General features: G+C 44.7%; 1 protein-coding gene across 1 annotated transcript in view; it reads right to left on the bottom strand.

Moving 5' to 3' along the window:
- Nucleotides 1-247: 247 nt before the first annotated feature.
- Nucleotides 248-22,752, bottom strand: part of SMAD6 (SMAD family member 6) — a 70,709-nt gene continuing 48,204 nt past the window's right edge. Inside the window, exon 4 of the mRNA XM_070762154.1 lies at nt 248-1,188. Within this exon, the coding sequence (XP_070618255.1) occupies nt 644-1,188 (545 nt within the window). The 3' untranslated portion in view covers nt 248-643. The remainder of the gene's footprint in view (nt 1,189-22,752) is intronic.

Raw genomic sequence — 22,752 nt, 5'->3', positions numbered from 1 at the left:
CTACGCACTCCATTTTGAGAAATGCAAGGCTTGGCAACTTTAAGACTTCAACTCCCAGAATTCCTTAGCCAGCTAGGCACTAATGATAGTTTTAAAGCAGAATTCTGGGAGTTGAAATCCACAAGTCTTAAAGTTATTCCAGAAATATATTTTCTTAAAGTCATAAATAGTTCCTCTACCCACTTTCTTTCTTTATTCTAAAATAATTTTTAAAAACAGACAATGCGGGCACCTATAAATGCAAATAGTTTATTATCAATGAGCAACTGGTACTAGCTTTTGGCCTGGATATTATTTTAAAAAACCTACACAGCCAAAATCCTGGCAATACTCCAATATTTGCTGTATATTTTTTCCATCATTTTTTTTTAAAAAAACAACAACTGTAGTACTGAAAGACTTTTAGCCAAAGTGCATTTTCCATTTTTTTGTCCATATACACATTGCACCATACATAAATAATGACATTGTAAAAATGACTCCATAATTACAAGTATAATATATATATTTTCATATAATATATATATATATTCATACATATATATATATATATATATATATATATATATATATAAAACTTTATATTAAATCTAGGTAGGTGATATTTGGGGTCCTCAGGGCTTCGCTCCTCAGCATCCAGCAGCTACCTGTTGTTTGTGTTGAGCAAAATTTCTAGCCAGCAGGGACAAGAGGTGATAAATTGTCTGGAGTAGCAGGGCCCCCAGCCTTTCGCAAAGCTGATCCGGACACTGTTTGGGTCATAGGGCCCATCTGGGTACTCTAAGTCAGTGGCGTGCTTCAAGAGGCAGGATTTCTCGTAGTCAAAGGCCTTGATCGAATACCCAGGCATCACTTTGTGCACGATTAAGGTTCGACAGCTGGGAATGTCCAGCGTTGGGGAATTGACGAAGATCGGGTGTTCGCTTCGGTTGTAAGCCCAGACGCCGTCCGCTTCTCTGCTGAGCAAAATCCCGTAGCCGATCTTGTGCCGAGTCCTCTGGACCGTCTCGTTTCTGTTCTCCAGGGTGAGCTGTCCGAGGCAAAAGCCGTTTCCTTGAGGTAGGTCATAAAATATACTGACGGACTGTTCGTACACTGTGTAGAGGCGGCCCACGCGTGTCCGATGCTCCCAGTAGGCGAGGCTGCACCAGTGGCTGTGCTTCACGGCGTCAGGCGACAGGCTGGCATCTGGGGAGAGAGAGGAAGGACAGGTCAGGCCAAAGGAAGAGAAACTTTGAACCAACATGGCTGCTCGAGGCCTAGCTGTCAGAAGCGCCTCCTCACTGCCGGTCCGCCCTGAACCCTGGGAGCTGGAAGGGCTGCGAGAGCTATCATGGGCTTTCCTAAATTTGCCCATGTTACTCCAACACTCCACAGTCTGCATTGGTTGCTGATCAGTTTCTGGTCACAATTCAAAGTGTTGGTTATGACCTATAAAGCCCTTCATGGCATCGGACCGGAATATCTCCGGGACCGCCTTCTGCCGCACGAATCCCAGTGACCAGTTAGGTCCCACAGAGTTGGCCTTCTCCAGGTCCCGTCGACTAAACAATGTCGTCTGGCAGGACCCAGGGGAAGAGCCTTCTCTGTGGCGGCCCCGACTCTCTGGAACCAACTCCCCCCAGATATCAGAGCTGCCCCCACCCTCCTTGCCTTTCACAAGCTCCTCAAAACCCACCTCTGTCATCAGGCATGGGGGAATTGAAATTTTCCCTTCCCCCTAGGCTTATAGAATTTATACATGGTATGTTTGTATGTATGATTGGTTCTTTAAATTGGGGTTTTTTTAGATTATTTTTAATATTAGATTTGTTTACATTGTCTTTTATTGTTGTTAGCCGCCCCGAGTCTTCGGAGAGGGGCGGCATACAAATCTAATTAATAAATAAATAATAAATAAGGGCACCAGGGCTGGGCGGAAAGTGAATGAAGACTTCAAGGTCATGGTCCTGGGAGAAGAATGCCAAGAGATAAGAGTGAAAGTTTCCAAAACATCTCTTTTGAATTTGATTGGGCAACGAGAGACAAACAATGGAAAAGAAGGGAAGAAAGTTAACGGGCGAAAATCTGGCGTGAATTCTTAGTTCTGGCTTCTCACCACTGTAAATCACCTGACCTCTAGTAAACCAAGAGCAACAAAGATGATCAAAGGCCTGGAGACTAAATCACATGAAAAACATTTGCAGGGTTTGGTAAAAGGTGAAACATTTATACGATCTGAAGAGAAACCAGAGGATTTGGGGTTGGCTTGTCTAAGGGGGGGGGAGAATATTAACAAGATAGCAGTCTTCCAATATTTGAGGGGCTGCCACAAAGAGGAGGGGGGGCAATTTATTTTCCAAAGCACCAAAAAGGCAGGAAAAGAAACAATGAATGGAAATTAATCAACGAGAGAAGCAACCTAGAATGAAGAAGAAACTTCCTAACAGGGAGAACAATCAACCAGTGGAACTGCTTGCCACCAGAAGTTGTAGGCGCTCCATCACTGGAGGTTTTTAAGAAGAGACTGGACAGTCACTTGTCTGAAATGGTATAGATTTTCCTGCTTGAGCAGGAGGCTGGACTAGAAGACCTTCAAGGCCCCTTCCAGCTCTATTCTAAGCTATACCTTTCTCAACAAAAGGAGTTAAGGATCATTTTTACTTAGAAGCCCAAGCTGAGGTAGGTCTGATATTAGCCAAGCAGCCACTTCCACAGCTCTCTGTGAATATAGCATAATATAAAACCCTGGACACACATACAGCCTGGGAGAAACCCCTCTCAGCAGTAGCGACGGCGAAAGAGACCTCGGAGTCTTGGTGGATAATCAACTAAACATGAGCCAATAATGTGCAGCAGCAGCCAAAAAAGCCAATACAATCCTAAGCTGCATCAACAGGGGAATACACTCCAAGACCAGGGAACTCTTACTATGCCCTGGTCAGACCACACCTGGAGTACTGTGTTCAGTTCTGGTCACCACACTTCAAAAAAGACATTGAAACTCTGGAGAAGGTGCAGAAAAGAGCAACCAAAATGATCAGGGGTCTAGAAACCAAGACTTACGAAGAGAGACTGTGGGAACTGGGCATGGATAGCCTAGAGAAAAGGAGGGCCAGAGCGGACATGATAGCAGTCTACAGGTATACGAGGGGTTGCCACAGAGAGGAGGGGATTACTTTATTCTCCAGAGCACCGGAGGGCCGGACAAGGAATAACGGCTGGAAGCTGACCAAGGAGAGATTCAACCTGGAAATAAGGAAGAACTTCCTGACGGTCAGAAAGATCAACCAGTGGAACAACCTACCAGCGGACGTTGTGAACTCCAATACTCTGGACATTTTTAAGAGGATGCTATAGGGTTCCTGCTTAGGCAGGGGGTTGGACTTGATGACCCACATGGTTCCTTCCAACTCTAACAATAAATAAAAATAAAAATAAAATAAAAATATGACATCATAGACAGCTTTATCCGGATTTACCTGGCTGCATGATGGACTTTGCTGGCACCAATCCAGTATGTCAAGGCCTTCAGAGTGAGGGGAGGCCTATTAGAACCTGCACTTTCCTTCCAGAACCCCAGAAATGGATTGAGCAATGACCCCAAGGAAGGGGGTTGCCCAGTAGCTTCTATCCCTGGGAATCTCAATCCGGAAATGACCCCCAAAGATGAAGCTGCATCTGTCAAACCAAGTACAGTAGTACCTTGTGATACGAACCCCTCGTCATACGAACTTTTCGAGATACGAACCCGGGGTTCGGAATTTTTTTGCCTCATCTTACGAACTTTTTTCACTTTACGAACCCGCTGCCGTGAACGCCGAACCAGGAAGTTCGGCAAAAGTTTGGGTTCAGGTTTGGGAGAACGCCAAGAAGCCCCACCTTCGCAGAAGAGCCGTGGAGATGTTGGCCGGTCGGGAGGCTCAAACGGAGATGGGGAATCCCAATAGGGAATTCCAGGGGCGGAGCTTTGACGTCACGGAGTTGTCCTTCCTGGCTGGCCAAAACGTGGACCATAGAAACTCTGTGGGACCTGATCAGTCACTGGGATTCATGGGGCAGAAGGCAGTCCCAGAGATATTCTGGTCCTTTCTAGCAGCCCCGACTGCTTCTTTAAGAGATGCCATCTTTAAATAACTAAGCAAACGGAGCTACAGAAGGCTCTTCCTTTCCTCCTATCTGCAGCTTGCATGCCATGAGTAGTTTTTCCATCTCTGGCTGGACTCCTCCTCCTCCCCCCTCCGCCCAACTCCAGGTTCTGTGAAACATCAGCCAAACGTTCTTGGTTGGTGGGAAAAAGCCTGGATTTGGCTCACAGCTTCCCAACAAACCTATCTCAGGACTTTGCCCTTCCGACCTTGTACCTTGATGCCATCAAGTCCAATTAACTCTGAAGTCAAACCGATACCATCATTTCGCTTGAGAGAACAGACCGACTCGCTGGTTTTTTTTAAATAAAGGCCTATTTTCTCTCTCTCTCTCTGTTCCACCCACCTCCCTCGTCAATCTCAAATTTCACTAGCAGGAAAAACAGACATAACTTGCCCAGGGAACCAGCCCTAAACTGCTGTTGTTTTGCTAAAGATTAACATGAGTTGTAACTCTGCAGTTTTCCAACGGGAGGGAGGAGGGGAAGATCTGAACACCCCTTTCTTCCCCAGGCAAAATCCTGGACGGAGAACTTTGTTTGGACCAAAAACAACCCCACCCCCACCCCAAAATGATTTTAGCCTATTTCAACCATTGAAAAGCCTGCTTTTGTGAGAATGCTCAAGATGATCAGTCACAGGGGGAGAGTGCAAGTGTGAATTGTTCTTCTGAAATTTATACCGTGTTCCCTTGACTTTCGCGGGTCCAACATTCGTGAAAAGTCTATCCCACGGTTTTTCAAAAAAAATTAATTAAAAAAAAATACTTTGCGGGGGGTTTTTTCCTATCCCACGATTTTTCCCGCCCGATGGCGTCATACGTCATCGCCGAACGTTCGTCCGCCTTTAATACATATATTTTTAATAAACTTTAATAAATAAATAGGGTGAATAATAATCTAAATGGTTGCTAAGGGAATGGGAAATTGTAATTTAGGGGTTTAAAGTGTTAAGGGAAGGCTGGTGATACTGTTCATAGCCAAAAAGACTGTATTTATTTCCGCATCTCTACTTCGCGGAAATTTGACTTTTGCGGGCGGTCTTGGAACGCATCCCCCATGAAAGTCAAGGGAACACTGTATTATCAAATTGGCTGATGTGTTATTGATAAAACCATGTTCTCCTGAATCGAACACCACCTGCCATACAGAAGGAGCACGAAGGCCTGGCCTGAAAACAACAGTCCTAAATTAATCATCATCACACCAAAAAATAAGAAATGAGGAGAAGCTTCTAAACCAGAGATCCCCAAAATTGGCAACTTTAGGATTTATGGATTTCAACTCCCCATAGCTGGTTGGAGAGCACTGGGAGGTGACGTCCACAAGCCTTAAAGTTGCCAAGTTTGAAGACCTCTGATCTAAACTGAGATGGTTCAGGGAAATATGGGCCAATTCAGTCAAGCAAGATGAACCTACTTGGGTAAACCTTGAGAAGCAACAGGAATCTACAACAAGGAATTGCTGGCCCTTTAGGCTCTTGCAAGTGACTATTCCAACTCATATTCCAGATTTATGTCCTATTCTGGCCGCCATCCATCTACTGATACCAAAGCTAATGATTTTGGAGGCATTTCTTAGATATTTCTTGGATGATTTTGGAGGCATTTCTTGGATATTGTGATTCTGAGCATTTGTATATTTGGGTGGAGATATATATGTGTGTGTGTGTGTTTTCGTAAATTTACACACACACACACACACACACATAAATATATATATACATACATATACATATCCACATACATACCTACAGTGGTACCCCACTTATGAACTTAATTCGTTCCATGACCAGGTTCTTAAGTAGAAAAGTTTGTAAGAAGCTATTTTTCCCATAGGAATCAATGTAAAAGCAAATAATGCGTGTGATTGGGGAAACCACAGGGAGGGTGGAGGCCCTGTTTCCTCCCAGGAGATTCCTAGAGAGGCCCCACGGAGGCTTCTCCCCGCCTTTTCTGGCCCTGTTTCCTCCCAGGAGATTCCTAGAGAGGCCCCACAGAGGCTTCTCCCTGCCTCTTCTGGCCCTGTTTCCTCCCATGAGATTCCTAGAGAGGCTCCACAGAGGCTTCTCCCTGCCTCTTCTGGCCCTGTTTCCTCCCAGGAGATTCCTAGAGAGGCTCCACAGAGGCTTCTCCCTGCCTCTTCTGGCCCTGTTTCCTCCCAGGAGGTTCCTAGAGAGGCTCCACAGAGGCTTCTCCCTGCCTTTTCCAGTTACAGTTTTGGAGTCTTAGGTTTGTACATGGAAAATCGTTCTTGAGAAGAGGCAAAAAAAATCTTGAACATCCGGTTCTTATCTAGAAACGTTCGTAAGTAGAGGCTTTCTTAGGTAGAGGTACCACTGTACATGCATTTCTTTTTAAAAAAAGCTATGTATCAGGATCCTATTGACACATTAATCTTACTACAGATGTTTATGGGATCCGAAGGTAAGAAAATATTCCCTCTTGGTGATCAAAGACAAAGAGCATTTTGAGGTTTCCCAAACTCATGGGACTTGGCACTCAGCCTTGACTCTGAAGGAAAAGTTCAAAAACTCAAAAGGTTACTATTGAAATGCCCGATTTTGTGGTGGAAGAAACAGTTCCTGCTGAAAGCCAGTCAAGAAAAACAGTATTAATTGGAGGAAAGATGGAAAGGAAGGACTGGACATCAGGCAACTCAAGGCCTGGGTCATTCTCTGGTTTCATGCAAAACTCCAGGCTTGGACTCGGTTGGACTCAAAAGAACAAAATAGCATGCAAAATTCCATTGCTGTCTTCCTCTAAAAAAAAAAGAAATGTCTCCAAAGACAGTTGGCAGTGGTGAACAAAATCTAGAACAAAGAATATCAGTGTTGGAAGGGACCTTGGAGGTCTTCTAGTCTAGACCCTATATCAATGATAGTGAACCTTTTTTTCCGCGAAAAACGAGGGGTCACTGTACATGAAAAACCTCCAGTGGCGTGCCCCCAGTGGTGATGGAAACCTTTGTTTGTTTGTTTGTTTGTTTGTTTGTTTACTTACTTACTTACTTACTTACTTACTTACTTACTTACTTACTTACTTACTTACTTACTTACTTACTTACTTACTTATTGGATTTGTATGCTGCCCCTCTCCGAAGACTCGGGGCGGCTAACAGCAATAATAAGACAGCATATAATAATAATCCAATACTAACAACAATTAAAAACCCATTATAATAAAAACCAAACAGACATACAGACATACCATGCATAAAATTGTAACGGCCTAGGGGGAAAGAGTATCTCAGTTCCCCCATGCCTGGCGGCAGAGGTGGGTTTTAAGTAGCTTACAAAAGGCGAGGAGGGTGGGGGCAATTCTAATCTCTGGGGGGAGTTGGTTCCAGAGGGCCGGGGCCGCCACAGAGAAGGCTCTTCCCCTGGGTCTTGCAAAGCGGCATTGTTTAGTTGACGGGACCCGGAGAAGACCCACTCTGTAGGACCTAACTGGTCGCTGGGATTCGTGCAGCAGAAGGCGGTCCCGGAGATAATCTGGTCCGGTGCCATGAAGGGCTTTATAGGTCATAACCAACACTTTGAATTGTGACCGGAAACTGATCGGCAACCAATGCAGACTGCGGAGTGTTGGTGTAACATGGGCGTATTTGGGGAAGCCCATGATTGCTCTCGCAGCTGCATTCTGCACGATCTGAAGTTTCCGAACACTTTTCAAAGGTAGCCCCATGTAGAGAGCATTACAGTAGTCGAGCCTCGAGGTGATGAGGGCGTGAGTGACTGTGAGCAGTGACTCCCAGTCCAAATAGGGTCGCAACTGGTGCACCAGGCGAACCTGGGCGAACGCCTCCCTCGCCACAGCTGAAAGATGTTTCTCTAATGTGAGCTGTGGATTGAGGAGGGCACCCAAGTTGCGAACCCTCTCTGAGGGGGTCAATGATTCTACCCCCAGGGTAATGGATGCACAGATGGAATTGTCCTTGGAAGGCAAGACCCATAGCCACTCCGCCTTGTCTGGGTTGAGTTTTACAAGAGGCATGGCCGGCAACCAGCTTGCTTCTCCTTCAAACTCTTCTCTTTGCGCTATTTCATTACCGCCAGGTGATACTGGCGCGTCCCGGGGCAAATGATCCGTGACATGCCAAGCTGCGCCATGCCACCCCAGCTGGGGGCAAGGCTGGAGTTGCGTTTTCACAGCCTCAAATCTGCTTGTTTGTACAAGCCAGCTCTTCATATGCATACCTTCAGAGTTAAGTCATTCTGGGCGGCAGCCATAAGCTCCCTTCTCTTCCCCGCCCCTTCTTTCAAGACCCTTCCTCACATTTTTTTAAAGGTTGCCTGGAAGGGAGAGGGGGAAAACCGAGGCATACCTTTTGCGTGTGACACACAGGGGCTCTCCAGCTGTGATTGTGGTGAGCGGAAGGGCAGCTCTAAATCAGGGCTTTCTGGGTCAATGGGGCTTGAGAAGGCCCTTTCTTGGCAAAATAGCCAAGGAGCTTCCAAGAAGCCACAGGGAGTATTTCTTTGGGCAGCAGGCACATTCCAAGCACATTGATGATGATGGATGTGGTTCAGAAGAGAAGGATTTAGGGGTAGTGATTTTTGACAGTCTCAAAATGGATGAGCAGTGTGGTCGGGCAGTCGGAAAAGCAAGTAGGATGCTTGGCTGCATAGCTAGAGGTATAACAAGCAGGAAGAGGGAGATTGTGATCCCCTTACATAGAGCGCTGGTGAGACCACACTTGGAATACTGTCTTCAGTTCTGGAGACCTCACCTACAAAAAGATATTGACAAAATTGAACGGGTCCAAAGACGGGCTATAAGAATGGTGGAAGGTCTTAAACATAAAACGTATCAGGAAAGACTTAATGAACTCAATCTGTATAGTCTGGAGGACGGAAGGAAAAGGGGGGACATGATCGAAACATTTCAATATGTTAAAGGGTTAAATAAGGTTCGGGAGGGAAGTGTTTTTAATAGGAAAGTGAACACAAGAACAAGGGGACACAATCTGAAGTTAGTTGGGGGAAAGATCAAAAGCAACCTGAGAAAATATTATTTTACTGAAAGAGTAGTAGATCCTTGGAACAAACTTCCAGCAGATGTGATTGGTAAATCCCCAGTAACTGAATTTAAACATGTCTGGGATAAACATATATCCATTGTAAGATAAAATACAGGAAATAGTATAAGGGCAGACTAGATGGACCATGAGGTCTTTTTCTGCCGTCAGTCTTCTATGTTTCTATGTTTCTACTAGGGATGTGTTGTTAGGGCTGCTGACTCTAAAGGTCTCAGAGATGAGCCTCGAGTTAAAGGGAATCAAACAATCTCACTGTGTAATCTTGGCCTCCTTCACCATGTGCCAAGAAAGAGTCCTGAACAATCGCCCCAACGTGAATCTTCCAGAAGTGTTGGGACTTCTGCACTTCTTGTTGTAGAACAGGGGCCTCAAACCTGGGCCACTTTAAGACTTGTGGACTTCAACTCCCAGAATTCCTGAGCCAGCAAAGCTCAACACCTTACCTCAGCAAAGCTGGCTGTGGAATTCTGGGGGTTGAAGTCCACAAGTCTTAAAGTGGCCTGGGTTTGAGACCTCTGTTGTAGAACAAGAAGCTAGCTAGCTAGCTAGCTAGCTATTTATTTATTTGTTTGTTGTTTGTTTGTTTTATTTTTATGCCGCCCTTCTCCTTAGACTCAAGGCGGCTTACAACATGTTAGCAATAGCACTTTATTAACAGAGCTAGGCTATTGCCCCCACAATCCGGGTCCTCATTTTACCCACCTCGGAAGGATGGAAGCCTGAGTGAACCTTGAGCCGGTGATGAGATTTGAACCGCTGACTTTCAGATCTACAAGTCGGCTTCAGTGGCCTGCAGTACAGCACTCTACCTGCTGCGCCACTCCGGCTCACTGGGTGGAAACTAATCAAGGAGAGAAGTAACTTAGAACTAAGGAGAAACTTCCTGGCAGAACAATTAATCTGTGCAACAGCTTGCCTCCAGAAGTTGTGAATGCTCCAACACTGAAGATGTTGGATAACCAACTGTCTCAAGGGGTGTAAGGTTTCCTGCCTAAGCAGGGGGTTGACTAGAAGACCTCCAAGGTCCCTTCCAACTCTGTTATTGTTGTTGTTGTTAGTTCTAATACATCTGGAGGGCACCAATTTATGAAAGGTCATCTCTACAACTCCATGTTGTTCAAGCAGGATGACTAATGGCAGTATGTTATATCAAACCTCAAATCTCTGGTTTAGCTGGTGTCATGCAGGCAACTTTCTCATTCTGTAACCGCTAACTCAGCACAACCAAGGAAAGGTTTTCATAAAGGCCCAAGAGACTCACCATAATAAATCAGCTCATTTCAAAACAGCTTCCCTTGCCCCCCAGGCCACTTTTATCTCCCTGCTCCTAGGAGACCGGGGCGAGCTGCCAGCAGCTGTTGCTATTGTTGTTATTAATTGGTTTTGTGGATGCAAGGACATTTCTAGTGTAGCTGACCACTTCCTTCAGAGGCTGCGGGGCCGAGGGCATGGACGTAGCCGGTGCTTGCCAACTCCCTCCTGCTTCTTACGATGCTGGGGCCAAACAGGGTGGAAAGCACAATCCTAGGGATTGTGGACACCTTTAAAGGCCATCCAGACCACCCAATTTTTAAAAATGGAAGAATTGAAAGAGACAAGAAGTTGAGGGAGAGAATGTCAAGGAATGGGACGAAGGCATGGAAATGCAGAGATCGGACGCTGTACGTGGGTACAGCAAATTCTCCCTGGGTTAGGGAGATTTCGCTCTACCCACCAGAACATACTATTATGATTTGTGGCACATTCAGCCAGCGTGGATCTGGCATTTTTATCATCCTATCGAGTCACCTGGGACCTGGGAAATTTGATGGTGTTAACGATAATGCTGCGGGATGTATGATATTCCAAATTCAACCAGCGTTCCCTGTAAGCTGCGCACGTGCGCGCACCAAAATACCCCCCCGTGCACCCTTTTCCACGGGCGCGCGCTCCCCATCCCCCTGCCAGCCCGTGGGGGGGGCGGGGAGGTGCTGGCAGTAGGAGGAAAGGGAGCCGCGGCCGCCCCTGCCTCCCCACAGTGCTTCCGCCCCCTCGCGCCCCTGGCTTCTCGGCCCTGCCCCCCACCCGCCCAATCTGCCCCCTCTCCTCCTACGCCACCTCCTGCCTTGGGGCGCGACTTCTCCCATGGCGGTGGCGGCTGCGACTTCTCCTCGGGCCGAAAGCACTCCCAGCCAGGGGGCTGCGAGAGAGGGCTTTTTCTGTGCACTTCGGGAATGCCTGCCCCACCTCTCTCGCAGCCCCTTCGCTGGGAGCGCTTTCGTCCTGGACTTTCAGCAAGGGGGCTGCAGTAGAGGCAGGGCAGGCGTTCCCGAAGCGCTCGGAGAAAGCGCTCTCACAGCCCTCTTGCTGACAGAGAGAAAGGGAGAGAGAAAGTAAGTGAAAAAGAGAGAGAGAGAGAAGGGGGGAGAGAGATAGCAAGAGAGAGAAGAGAAAGAAAGCAAGAGATAGAAAGAAAGAGTGAGAGAGAAAGAAAGCAATAGAAAGAGAGAAAGAAAATGAGAGAGAAAGAGAGAGGGGGGAGAGGGATAGAAAGAGAGGGAGAGAAAAAGTGAGAAAAAGAGAGAGGGAGCAAGAGGAGGAGAGAGAAAGAGAGAGAAATGACTCTTGATTGAAAGCATATGGTAAAAAGCACCCAAATAATATAATAACAGAGAGAAAAAACCCCAGCCGTTTGTGTGTGTGTGTGTGTGTGAACTCTTGAACCATTTCCAATATCTCACCTGTTATTGGAAATGGTTCAAGAGTTCACACACACACACACACACACAAGGGGGGAGGAGACAGGGATGGAAAAAGAGGAGAAGATAGTAATAATAGTAATAGATTTTGGTTTTGTTTTATTATTAATTTCTTTTAATAAAAAAAGAAGGGAATGTTTTCTTATTTATTCTTTCTTTCTTTCTTTCTTTCTTTCTTTATTCATTCATTCATTCATTCATTCATTCATTCATTCTTCTATGCTGCCCAGTCCCAAAGGGACTGCCGCTCAGACACTATACTTTACCGCCCACACCGAAAAAAATTTAGAGGGAACATTGAATTCAACTGCCTTTTGCAATTGACCAAGAAGGAGGCTGTCATTGCTGGTGGTGTTCAATGGGTGCTCCAGTTGTTTTTGGCTTGCACCCAAAATGTCTATTATTATTGGTACTATCTTTGCTTTTATTATTATTATTATTAATTCTGGGAATTGAAGTCCAAATATCTTCAAGTTGCCAAGGTTGGGAAACACTGGCATAGAAGACCAAAGGACATCTTTGTTGAGGACCTAAATTCTTGACTGGAACTTCTTTCTAATGTTTCCATCCCCAAATTGTGATAAAGAGGACAGTTTGATTAAGATCTGGGCAAACCTTGATCTTTGTAATCCCAGGTCCCAGGAGAACACCAGAAGAAACAGCTCCAAATAAAATAAGCCTCGGGGCACTGAAAGGAGAGTCAGAGAATAATAACCAAGCAAGACAAGGATATCTGATCTGTTTTGTTGTCGGAATCCTGTGAAGGATCCCAGCAAAAGGCCCACGCTGGACGTTCTGTTTACTACGGGTTATTTTTGTAAGGTTTCCGACTGTGTTTTGGGGAGGGAGCAAGAGGGAAGGGAGGGCCAAGGTTCCTCTCTTGGGTGCCTCCCGAACAGGAACCGGAGCCCCCACTTTCTTTCCTCCTTCCCCGAAGGGATCTGCTCGCTTTTAAAGAAAAAGGAGAAAAATAAGATCCAAACTCGGGTTAAATCAACATCTGCCAAAGATATCCCCAACGCTGCACAAAATAGCAGGATTTCATTAAGTCAATTGCAACTTGGCAAAAAAATCTGAAAAGGGAAGAGGAGAAGCCGCAGTCGGGCCTGTCATTTAAGCCTTGTTTTAGGATCGGCGGCCTGAATGCAATGGACTGCAATTCCATGACTTTTTAAAAAAAAAATCCATGCCTTGGCTCCCGCTGCCCCGTTCAGAGAACCACAAGGTTTGCAGGTAATTACAACATTTGGAGAGAAAAAAAGGAGGAGGGAGAAATCTTCTTGGAAGCCTCCACCCGTAATTCCAACGTGCAAAGCAACCAAGTTGTAGAAGAGCAGGCAGAGCCTGGAGGAGGTGGAGTCAAGCGAAGACTCAGTCTAGAATCCTTACATAGCCACAAACAATCCAAGCCCAGCCCCTACTTAATTGCTTTAACTCTTGCTGACCTTCAGTTGACTCGATTCTTGTGTGTAGGATTGAAAAATAAACCAATCTCACTAGAACTGAATGAGTGGTCCCGATTCTTAGAGTCTGAGGCAGACCTTTAAGTGCCAATGTGGGCAAAAGAGGGGCAGGAACTGCCAGAACAGAACCTCGAGGCAGGTATAGTCCACTGGGCCAGGCAGACTCCTAAGTCCTGCTCGGTGGTGGGATTCAAATACAGTGGAACCTCTACTTATGAACTACATATACATACCCACATACACAGTGGTACCCCTACTTATGAACTTAATTTGTTCCGTGATCAGGTTCTTAAGTAGAAAAGTTTGTAAGAAGAAGCAATTTTTCCCATAAGAATCAACGTAAAAGCAAATAATGTATGAGATTGGGGAAACCACAGGGAGGGTGGAGGCCCTGTTTCCTCCCAGGAGATCCCTAGAGAGGCCCCACGGAGGCTTCTCCCTGCCTTTTCCGGCCCTGTTTCCTCCCAGGAGATTCCTAAAGAGGCCCCACGGAGGCTTCTCCCCACCTTTTCCGGCCCTGTTTCCTCCCAGGAGATTCCTAGGGAGGCCCCACGGAGGCTTCTCCCTGCCTTTTCTGTCCCTGTTTCCTCCCAGGAGATTCCTAGGGAGGCCCCACAGAGGTTTCTCTCTGCCTTTTCCAGCCCTGTTTCCTCCCAGGAGATTCCTAGAGAGGCCCCACGGAGGCTTCTCCCTGCCTTTTCTGGTTAGTTTCGGAGGCTCGGGTTTGTAATTGGAAAATGGTTCATGAGTAGAGGCAAAAAAATCCAACACCCATTTCTTATCTAGAAAAGTTCGTAAGTAGAGGTGTTCGTAGGTAGAGGTACCACTGTAATTTAACAACAGGGTCAGGTTAGCTGTTGTGGAAGCATGGCCTATCGCTGTCCACTAGCTCTGCTGCACATATGTGGGATGAGCCTCCCGTGACAGCCAACTTGACCCAGGGGGGACTGGTGGTGAAATTACCCCCCCATCCCACTATCGAAGTGGATCCTGGGCATTGTGCTGCAATGGAGAAACGGACAACGGAGTGGAGGAAAATGGCTATATTAGATAAGGGGGGGAGGGCTGTGGCCCACTAAACTAGGATTTTCTGCATTCCACACCCCATCCTCTTTTATGGGGACGTGATGAAGAGGGTGATTGTGATCCCGCTATATAGAGCGCTGGTGAGACCCCATTTGGAATACTGTGTTCAGTTCTGGAGACCTCACCTACAAAAAGATATGAACAAAATTGAACGGGTCCAAAGATGGGCTACAAGAACGGTGGAAGGTCTTAAGCATAAAACGTATCAAGAAAGACTTAATGAACTCAATCTGTATAGTCTGGAGGACAGAAGGAAAAGGGGGGACATGATCGAAACATTTCAATATGTTCAAGGGTTAAATAAGGTCCAGGAGGGAAGTGTTTTCAATAGGAAAGCGAACACAAGAACAAGGGGACACAATCTGAAGTTAGTTGGGGGAAAGATCAAAAGCAACATGAGAAAATATTATTTTACTGAAAGAGTAGTAGATCCTTGGAACAAACTTCCAGCAGACGTGGTTGGTAAATCCATAGTAACTGAATTTAAACATGCCTGGGATAAACATATATCCATCCTAAGATAAAATACAGGAAATAGTATAAGGGCAGACTAAATGGACCATGAGGTCTTTTTCTGCCGTAAATCTTCTATGTTTCTGTGTTTCTATTATTATTATTATTATTATTATTATTATTATTATTATTATTATTATTATTATTATTATTATTATTTTATTATTTATTAGATTTGTATGCCGCCCCTCTCCGAAGACTCGGGGCGGCTCACAACAGTAATCAAAGACAATATAACATTGCAACAAATCTAATATTAAAAGAGAAGATATATAAAAATACCAACCTCGCTTTGCAGTTTTCTTTCTTTAAAAAGCAAAGTGGGTTACACTGATCTAAGGACCGGCAGTGTGATTTTAACGTGTTTACCATTTGAGAGTGAAAACTGGAGTCCCCAGTGCCCACAAGCGGGGTTGGAGAAGACTTCAGAGGACCCACATAAAAGGGGCTGAAGAGGAGAATGGAGGTTTGGGCCTTGACTGCTGGCCTCTGTGTTAAGTCACAGGCAAACCCTTCCAAACCACAAGCAACAGAAAAGCTCTATTCATACACGGAGGGCTTCTCTGTTTTTCAAAATATTACATTCTATTGCTCTTAACAAGTTCTACAAAAACTATACATGCATACACAAACACTGAAAAATAAAATACCAACAAATTTCAACAAAAAAAGGGGGGGGGGACACTAAAAGAAAGCAAGGAGGGGAATTATATACATTACATATTCATCAGATATTAAATAAATACTGCATCGTTTCTAAATCTACATTTAAAAAAAACATACCATACTCTATTGCTATAAAATGCCAAAAAGACAAAGTGCTATGTCACTTTTCACAAAATTGGTGAATTACACATTCACGCCTTCTGCTGCACGAATCCCAGCGACCAGTTAGTTCCCACAGAGTGGGTCTTCTCCGGGTCCCGTCAACTAAACAATGTCGCTTGGCGAGACCCAGGGGAAGAGCCTTCTCTGTGGCGGCCCCGGCCCTCTGGAACCAACTCCCCCCAGAGATTAGAATTGCCCCCAGCCTCCTTGCCTTTCATAAACTGCTTAAAACCCACCTGTGCCGTCAGGCATCGGGGAATTGAGATACTCTTTCCCCCTAGGCCTTTACAATTTTATGCATGGTATGTCTGTATGTATGTTTGGTTTTATAATAATGGGTTTTTAACTGTTTTTAGTATTGGATTATTATTATATGCTGTTTTATTACTGTTGTTAGCCGCCCCGAGTCTGCGGAGAGGGGCGGCATACAAATCCAATCAATCAATCAATCAATCAACCAATCAATATATAAATAAATAAATAAATCTACGTAGAAAAAACCACCCAGGAAATGCAAATGAAAGCCTTTAGGCCAGAGATCTTCAACTTGGCAACTTTAAGACTTGTGGACTTCAACTACCAGAATTCTCCAGCCAGCATAGGTAGTCCTTGACTTACAAGAGTTCATTTAGCAACTGTTCGAAGTTACAACAGCACTGGACTTGTGACCGTTTTTCACACTTACGACCCTTGCAGTATCCCCATGGTTACATGATCAAAATCTGGAGTCTTGGACGCTGATTCCTATTTATGATTGTTGCAGGGTCATGTGATCACCTTTTGTGACCTTCTGTCAAGTCAATGGGGAAGCCAGATTCACTGACCAACCGGGTGAAGTGGCTCGCTTAACAACTGCAGTGATTCACTTAACAACAGTGGCAAGAAAAGGTCATAAAATGGGAGCAAAAGTTCACTTAACGACTTAGCAGTTGTGGTCATAGGATTACCTGCAATTATAACAATGTGCAAAAAAATCAGGAGGCAGGATAGAGTTCAAGAGCACTACAAGGTTATTCCACACAACCTACATATAAATACAGTGGTACCTCTACTTAAGAACTTTTCTAGATAAGAACCGTGTGTTCAAGATTTTTTTTGCCTCTTCTTAAGAACCATTTTCTACTTAAGAACCCGAGCCCGGAAAAATTTCCAAGGAAATTTGAGAGCGGAACGAAGGCCTGGCCAGTTTCCTGCCATTCCCCCTTTAATCCCGGCCATCTTGGGCTTTTCTGGGCTGCCAGAGGAGCCTTTTGGTGGTGCTTAAGGAGGCTTTGGCAGTCCAGAGTGAACGAAGCATTTTCCTTTCTCTGGGTGCTTGGAGAGGGAATAAACCTCTGCCAGTGATTAGATTAGATTAGATTTATTGGATTTATATGCCGCCCCTCTCCGAAAACTCGGGGCGGCTCAGTGCCCAGAGAAAAGAAACGCTCCCTTCGTTCTGGGCAGCAACTGTCCTCCTCTTCTTCTTCCTCCTCCTCCCACCCAAATTCCGAGAGCTTTATTTCTTTCCTTATGGGTTTGCACGCATTATTTGCTTTCACATTGATTCTTATGGGGAAAATTGCTTCTACTTAAAAACTTTTCTACTTAAGAACCTGGTCACGGAACGAATTAAGTTCTTAAGTAGAGGTACCACTGTAATCTGAGCTACTAACGGTCAAGGCAAATTGATGCCAGACAAGAGCCAACTGGCTTCAAGGGGACTGGAATTAGGTCTATTGGGGTGGGTGGGGTCATAGGGACTTGAGATTGATATGTTTGACCCAGTATTGGTTTGCTTGCTGGTACGGGCCACACTATGTATGATACTGAAAATGGAGCTGCACGAGCAGTTCCGTGTTGCCGGCGTGCGCACCCCAGTGAGAGGGCGCGCGTGAGAGTGATTTCGGCAAATTTTTGTTTTTGCAAATGTGCGGAAGCAAAAAACCCGCCAAAATCTCACACATGTGTCCTGTGCACGCATCATACCGGGTAGCAGCAGTAAGTAGCAACCCCCACCTGGTTTGACCCCACTCAGATCACCTCCTACAAAGCAGTTTGGAATTGTGTCTCCTGCCTCATGTCAATTATTCAGGAGGGAGAGTCACAACTGAGTTTGGTCAAATGAATCCAGGACACGATCGCATTCTATGACAAAGTTCAAATTTATTATTACAGTCATAGATCAAAACAAATAAAAAGACTCAGTGAATACACAATCAAAAATAGTAGGATAAAATGGTAAATAATAGATAAAATCCATGATAAAATCCAGTATCAATTATGCATTGTCAATACTACTAAAATTACAATCCATAAACTGTGAGGTCTATATTCAGATTTATCTATCTATCTATCTATCTATCTATCTATCTATCTATCTATCTATCTATCTATCTATCAGATTTGTATGCTGCCCCTCTCCGTAGACTCGGAGCGGCTAACAACAACAATAAAACAATATAAACAAATCCAATAATTTAAGTTAATTTAAAAACCCTAATTTAAGAAACCAATCATACCTACAGACATACCATGCATAAATTTTATAAGCCTAGGGGGAAGAGAAAGTCTCAATTCCCCCATGCCTGACGACATAGGTGGGTTTTAAGGAGTTTACGAAAGGCAAGGAGGGTGGGGGAAACTCTGATATCTGGGGGGAGTTGGTTCCAAAGGGTCGGGGCCGCCACAGAGAAGGCTCTTCCCCTGGGTCCCGCCAAATGACATGTTTGATACTATTAGGGAAAGGAAGAAACAAGGTTGCCACATTTGTTGAATAAATTAGCTAAGGTGTATACATACATACATACATACATACATAGTATTGATAGGGGGCGGGTGGATGAGGCCACCCCATAAAGAGAAACAACTTTGGGCCTCCTGATTTGAGCATGCAAAATGTAGTGCATTGAAAAAGCTTGGGTGATTTTTCAGAAATCCTGCTTATTCCACTGATAATGTACCAACTTTTCCACTGATAATGTACCTGCTTATTCCACTGATAATGTACCAGCTCAGAAACTGAAGAAATAATACCTTTTGCAAAATAAATATTAAAATGCAGTATTTCATTGATTGATTCCCTAAGTACTTTCAGAGCTCACCAGCTTGAAAATTATCTAATAAAAAGAGCACAGATAATTATTCTTGGGGTGGGGGTGGGGTTTGCCATTGATTATACTATGTTCTGTCACTAGAGGTCACTATTTATACCTTGTAATAGGATGTTTCAACCTTGGCAACATGAAGATGTGAGGCCTTCATGCTCCCAAACTGGCTGGGAAATTCTGGGAGTTGAAGTCCACTAAGTTGCCAAGTTTGAGAAGAACTGGTTTATCTGAGGCTACCATGGCCTGCTAATCGGCGCAGCAAAGCTATGGGGCCCAGTGGGTTTGTCCAGTCAACGAAGGAGTGGAAGTGATTTGCACCGGCGGTGCCTGGAGGCTGTTGGGGCCTGGATGGGTGTCAACAAACTCAAACTCAACCCAGACAAGACGGAGTGGCTGTGGGTCTTGCCTCCCAAGGACAATTCCATCTGTCCGTCCATCACCCTGGGGGGGGAGAACTACTGACCCCCTCAGAGAGGGTTCGCAACTTGGGCGAGGAGGGCGTTTGCCCACGTTCACCTGGTGCACCAGTTGCGGCCCTAATTGGATAGGGAGTCATTGCTCATAGTCACTCGATTACTGCAACGCTCTCTACATGGGGCTACCTCTGAAAAGTGTACGGAAACTTCAGATCGTGCAGAACGCAGCCGTGAGAGCCATTGTGGGGCTTCCAAGATTCGCCCACGTTTCTTCGACACTCCGTGGCTTGCATTGGCTGCCGATCAGTTTCCGGTCACAATTCAAAGTGTTGGTCATGACCTTTAAAGCCCTACATGGAAATGGACCAGATTACCTCCGGAACCGCCTGCTACCGCACGAATCCCAGCGACAGATAAGGTCCCACAGAGTTGGCCTTCTCCGGGTCCTGTCAACTAAATAATGTCGTTTGGCAGGCCCCAGGGGAAGAGCCTTCTCTGTGGCGGCCCCGGCCCTCTAGAACCAACTCCCCCTGAAGATTAGAACTGCCCCCACCCTCCCTGTCTTTCGTAAACTACTCAAGACTCATTTATACCGCTAGGCATGGGGGAGCTGAGATAGCTCTTCCCCCTAGGCCATTACAAGTTATGCATGGTATGTTTGTGTGTAAGTTTGGTTTTATAATAGGGTTTTTTTGTTGTTTTTTTATTATTGGATTGTACATGTTATGTTTATTATTGTTGTTAGCCGCCCTGAGTCTGCAGAGAGGGGCGGCATACAAATCCAATAAATTTTTATTATTATTATTATTATTATTATTATTATTATTATTATTATTATTATCTGGGTCTTCCCCATTTGAGATGATTTATCAAAGCGTGCTTCTTGTAAAGACAGAAAAACTGGCTCCATAATTTGCACCTGTTAATGTATGAGCAGAGTAATCCTTGTTTACCAAGGATTTGCACACACAGAAATGTTTAGATTGAGATTAATTGTGAATAAGTACTCAGCCACACACAGATATACCAACTTGAATTAAAATTTACTTTGAGAAATAACATATTTGGATAAACAGACTAAAGGCATGCGCATAATAAGCCAGAATAACAATCCAAATATTAGCAAGTACATAGTTGTCTTTGTCATAATCAGCAAATAAAGTTATCAAACCTAAACACATTTTAGCTATACAGTACTGTAATATATAACTACAATACAGAGAGATTGCAGAGCTAACCTAACAGTGAGTATACAGACAAAGAGAAACAGAGAGGGTGATTCAGAGAAATAAGCTATAAACTCAAGCTCCCTCTTGTGGCAGTCTGCAACACCTGCAGCCAATATATTGCCAATCTAACAGTTATGGACAGAGTCCTAACAGCACCCATCCCAAGAGAGATAGAAAATATTAGTCTATTTGAGAAGAGCAACACTTCTATAATTCTGACGTCCACCCTCAAGAGTCCTCACTGCCCTGAGAAATCGTTTTCCTTCCACAGGAACCCCAGGAGAGAAACAGTGGGGGCTCCTAGCAAGTTTTATTGTTGCAAATCACAGATTACAACTTATACCACAAAATGCAATGAAATAACAGCAACGTGTAATCGATTAGATGTAAGAAATTAAAACAAGATAAAGCCAGAGTTACAACTACCGTGTTTCCCCAAAAATAAGACAGTGTCTTATATTCATTTTTGCTCCAAAAGTTGTGCTACGTCTTATTTTCGGGGGGTGCCTTATATTTCTCAAATAAGACAAATTCACAGGCAGAAAAGCTGACACCCCCAAAGAAAGTGTACCGTACGGTACACTGATTATGGTACGGTACCTTGTCAGTATGGCACCCACACACACAAACGACGGCACTTATATGGTACAACAGTATACTCCCGCTGTTGCAGCTTCCGGCCACCAGAGGAACTACAGTCTACCCACTGTAGTGGAGACTATAATGGTGGTGAGACAGCAGCAGACTGTGTCTGCTGTACTGGACGGTACAAAACAATGGAAGGGGCCAGCAGGGGATGCCACATTATTACGGTACTGCTATGAACAGCTTTGAATGGTACCGTATGTTTTTCCACCATACCGTATGTAAACGTGACTATGCCTTATTTTCGGGGTGTGCCTTATATTAGCAAATTCTGCAAAAACCTCTGACATGCCTTACTTTCGGGATACGTCTTATTTTTGGGGAAAGAGGGTAAGTAGTAGTTCTAGCAAGTCTAATTAGCAAAAGTATCACTGTGGTTGCTAGCAGTTGGAAACCTATCTACAAGATCATCATTTGGGCCTCAAAAGCTCCTTTATCATCAAAAATTTGGCCCCAATCTCATTGTAAATGTAGCATACACACACACACACACCCAAACACCCAATTGCAAGGAATATAGGAGGAGAGAGAAAACATGGCAGGAGAAGTTATGGTAGAAGAACAAGTTTTTCCTCTATAGAGGCCTCAAGCATGCCTTGCTCTTCATCATCGGACAGGACCGAGGCTGTCTCCTCTACCTGCCCCCTCTTACCCCCCCCCACTTCTCTCTCTTTTTACTTTTTCCCTTGGCTCATCTCTTACAACCAAGAAGCCCCTGTCTAGAACAGGAGCCATTTCATTTGGGGTCTCCTGCTTATGAAGGAGGTTGGATTAGAAGGCCTTCAGAGGTCCCTTCTGTTGCTCAGAGGCCTGGAGCTGCCACATCTCCATGGCTTTCTCGGGACAGCATTTTTTCCCTTTTCTCCAAATGAAAGCATAACGAAATGAGGAAATCCAGCTTGACAGGCTGTGAGTTTGATCCTGGGTAGCAGCAGACATTTCTCTCTCTGGGCACAATGTGTACATATTAGTTGCGAACTCTGCATTAGGCGACAGGAAGGGCATCCGGCCAGTAAGCAGCTCCATTCAGTTGCCCCGACTCCACCCCATGCAAGGGATTACAGGGCCATTAAGATGATACTACTACTACTACTGATGATGAGGATGAGGATGAGGATGAGAATAATAATAATAATAATAATAACAACTGAGCTGCAGTGATTCACTTAACTGCAGCAAGAAAGGCATAGAAGAAGAAGAAGAAGAAGAAGAAGAAGAAGAAGAAGAAGAAGAAGAAGAAGAAGAAGACAAAGACAAAGAAGAAGAAGATGAAGAAGAAGACAAAGAAGATGAAGAAGAAGACAAAGAAGATGAAGAAGAAGACAAAGAAGATGAAGAAGAAGACGAAGACGAAGAAGAAGAAGACGAAGAAGAAGACGAAGAAGAAGAAGAAGACAAAGAAGAAGAAGACAAAGAAGATGAAGAAGACGAAGACGAAGAAGAAGACGAAGAAGACAAAGAAGAAGACAAAGAAGAAGAAGACAAAGAAGATGAAGAAGACGAAGACGAAGAAGAAGACGAAGAAGACAAAGAAGAAGACAAAGAAGAAGACGAAGAAGAAGAAGACAAAGAAGAAGAA

The sequence above is a fragment of the Erythrolamprus reginae genome, chromosome 10 (genome assembly GCF_031021105.1).
Source record: "Erythrolamprus reginae isolate rEryReg1 chromosome 10, rEryReg1.hap1, whole genome shotgun sequence".
Lineage (NCBI taxonomy): Eukaryota > Metazoa > Chordata > Lepidosauria > Squamata > Dipsadidae > Erythrolamprus > Erythrolamprus reginae.
Note: the sequence above shows the minus strand (reverse complement) of the source record. Positions and strands in the feature narration are given on the sequence as shown.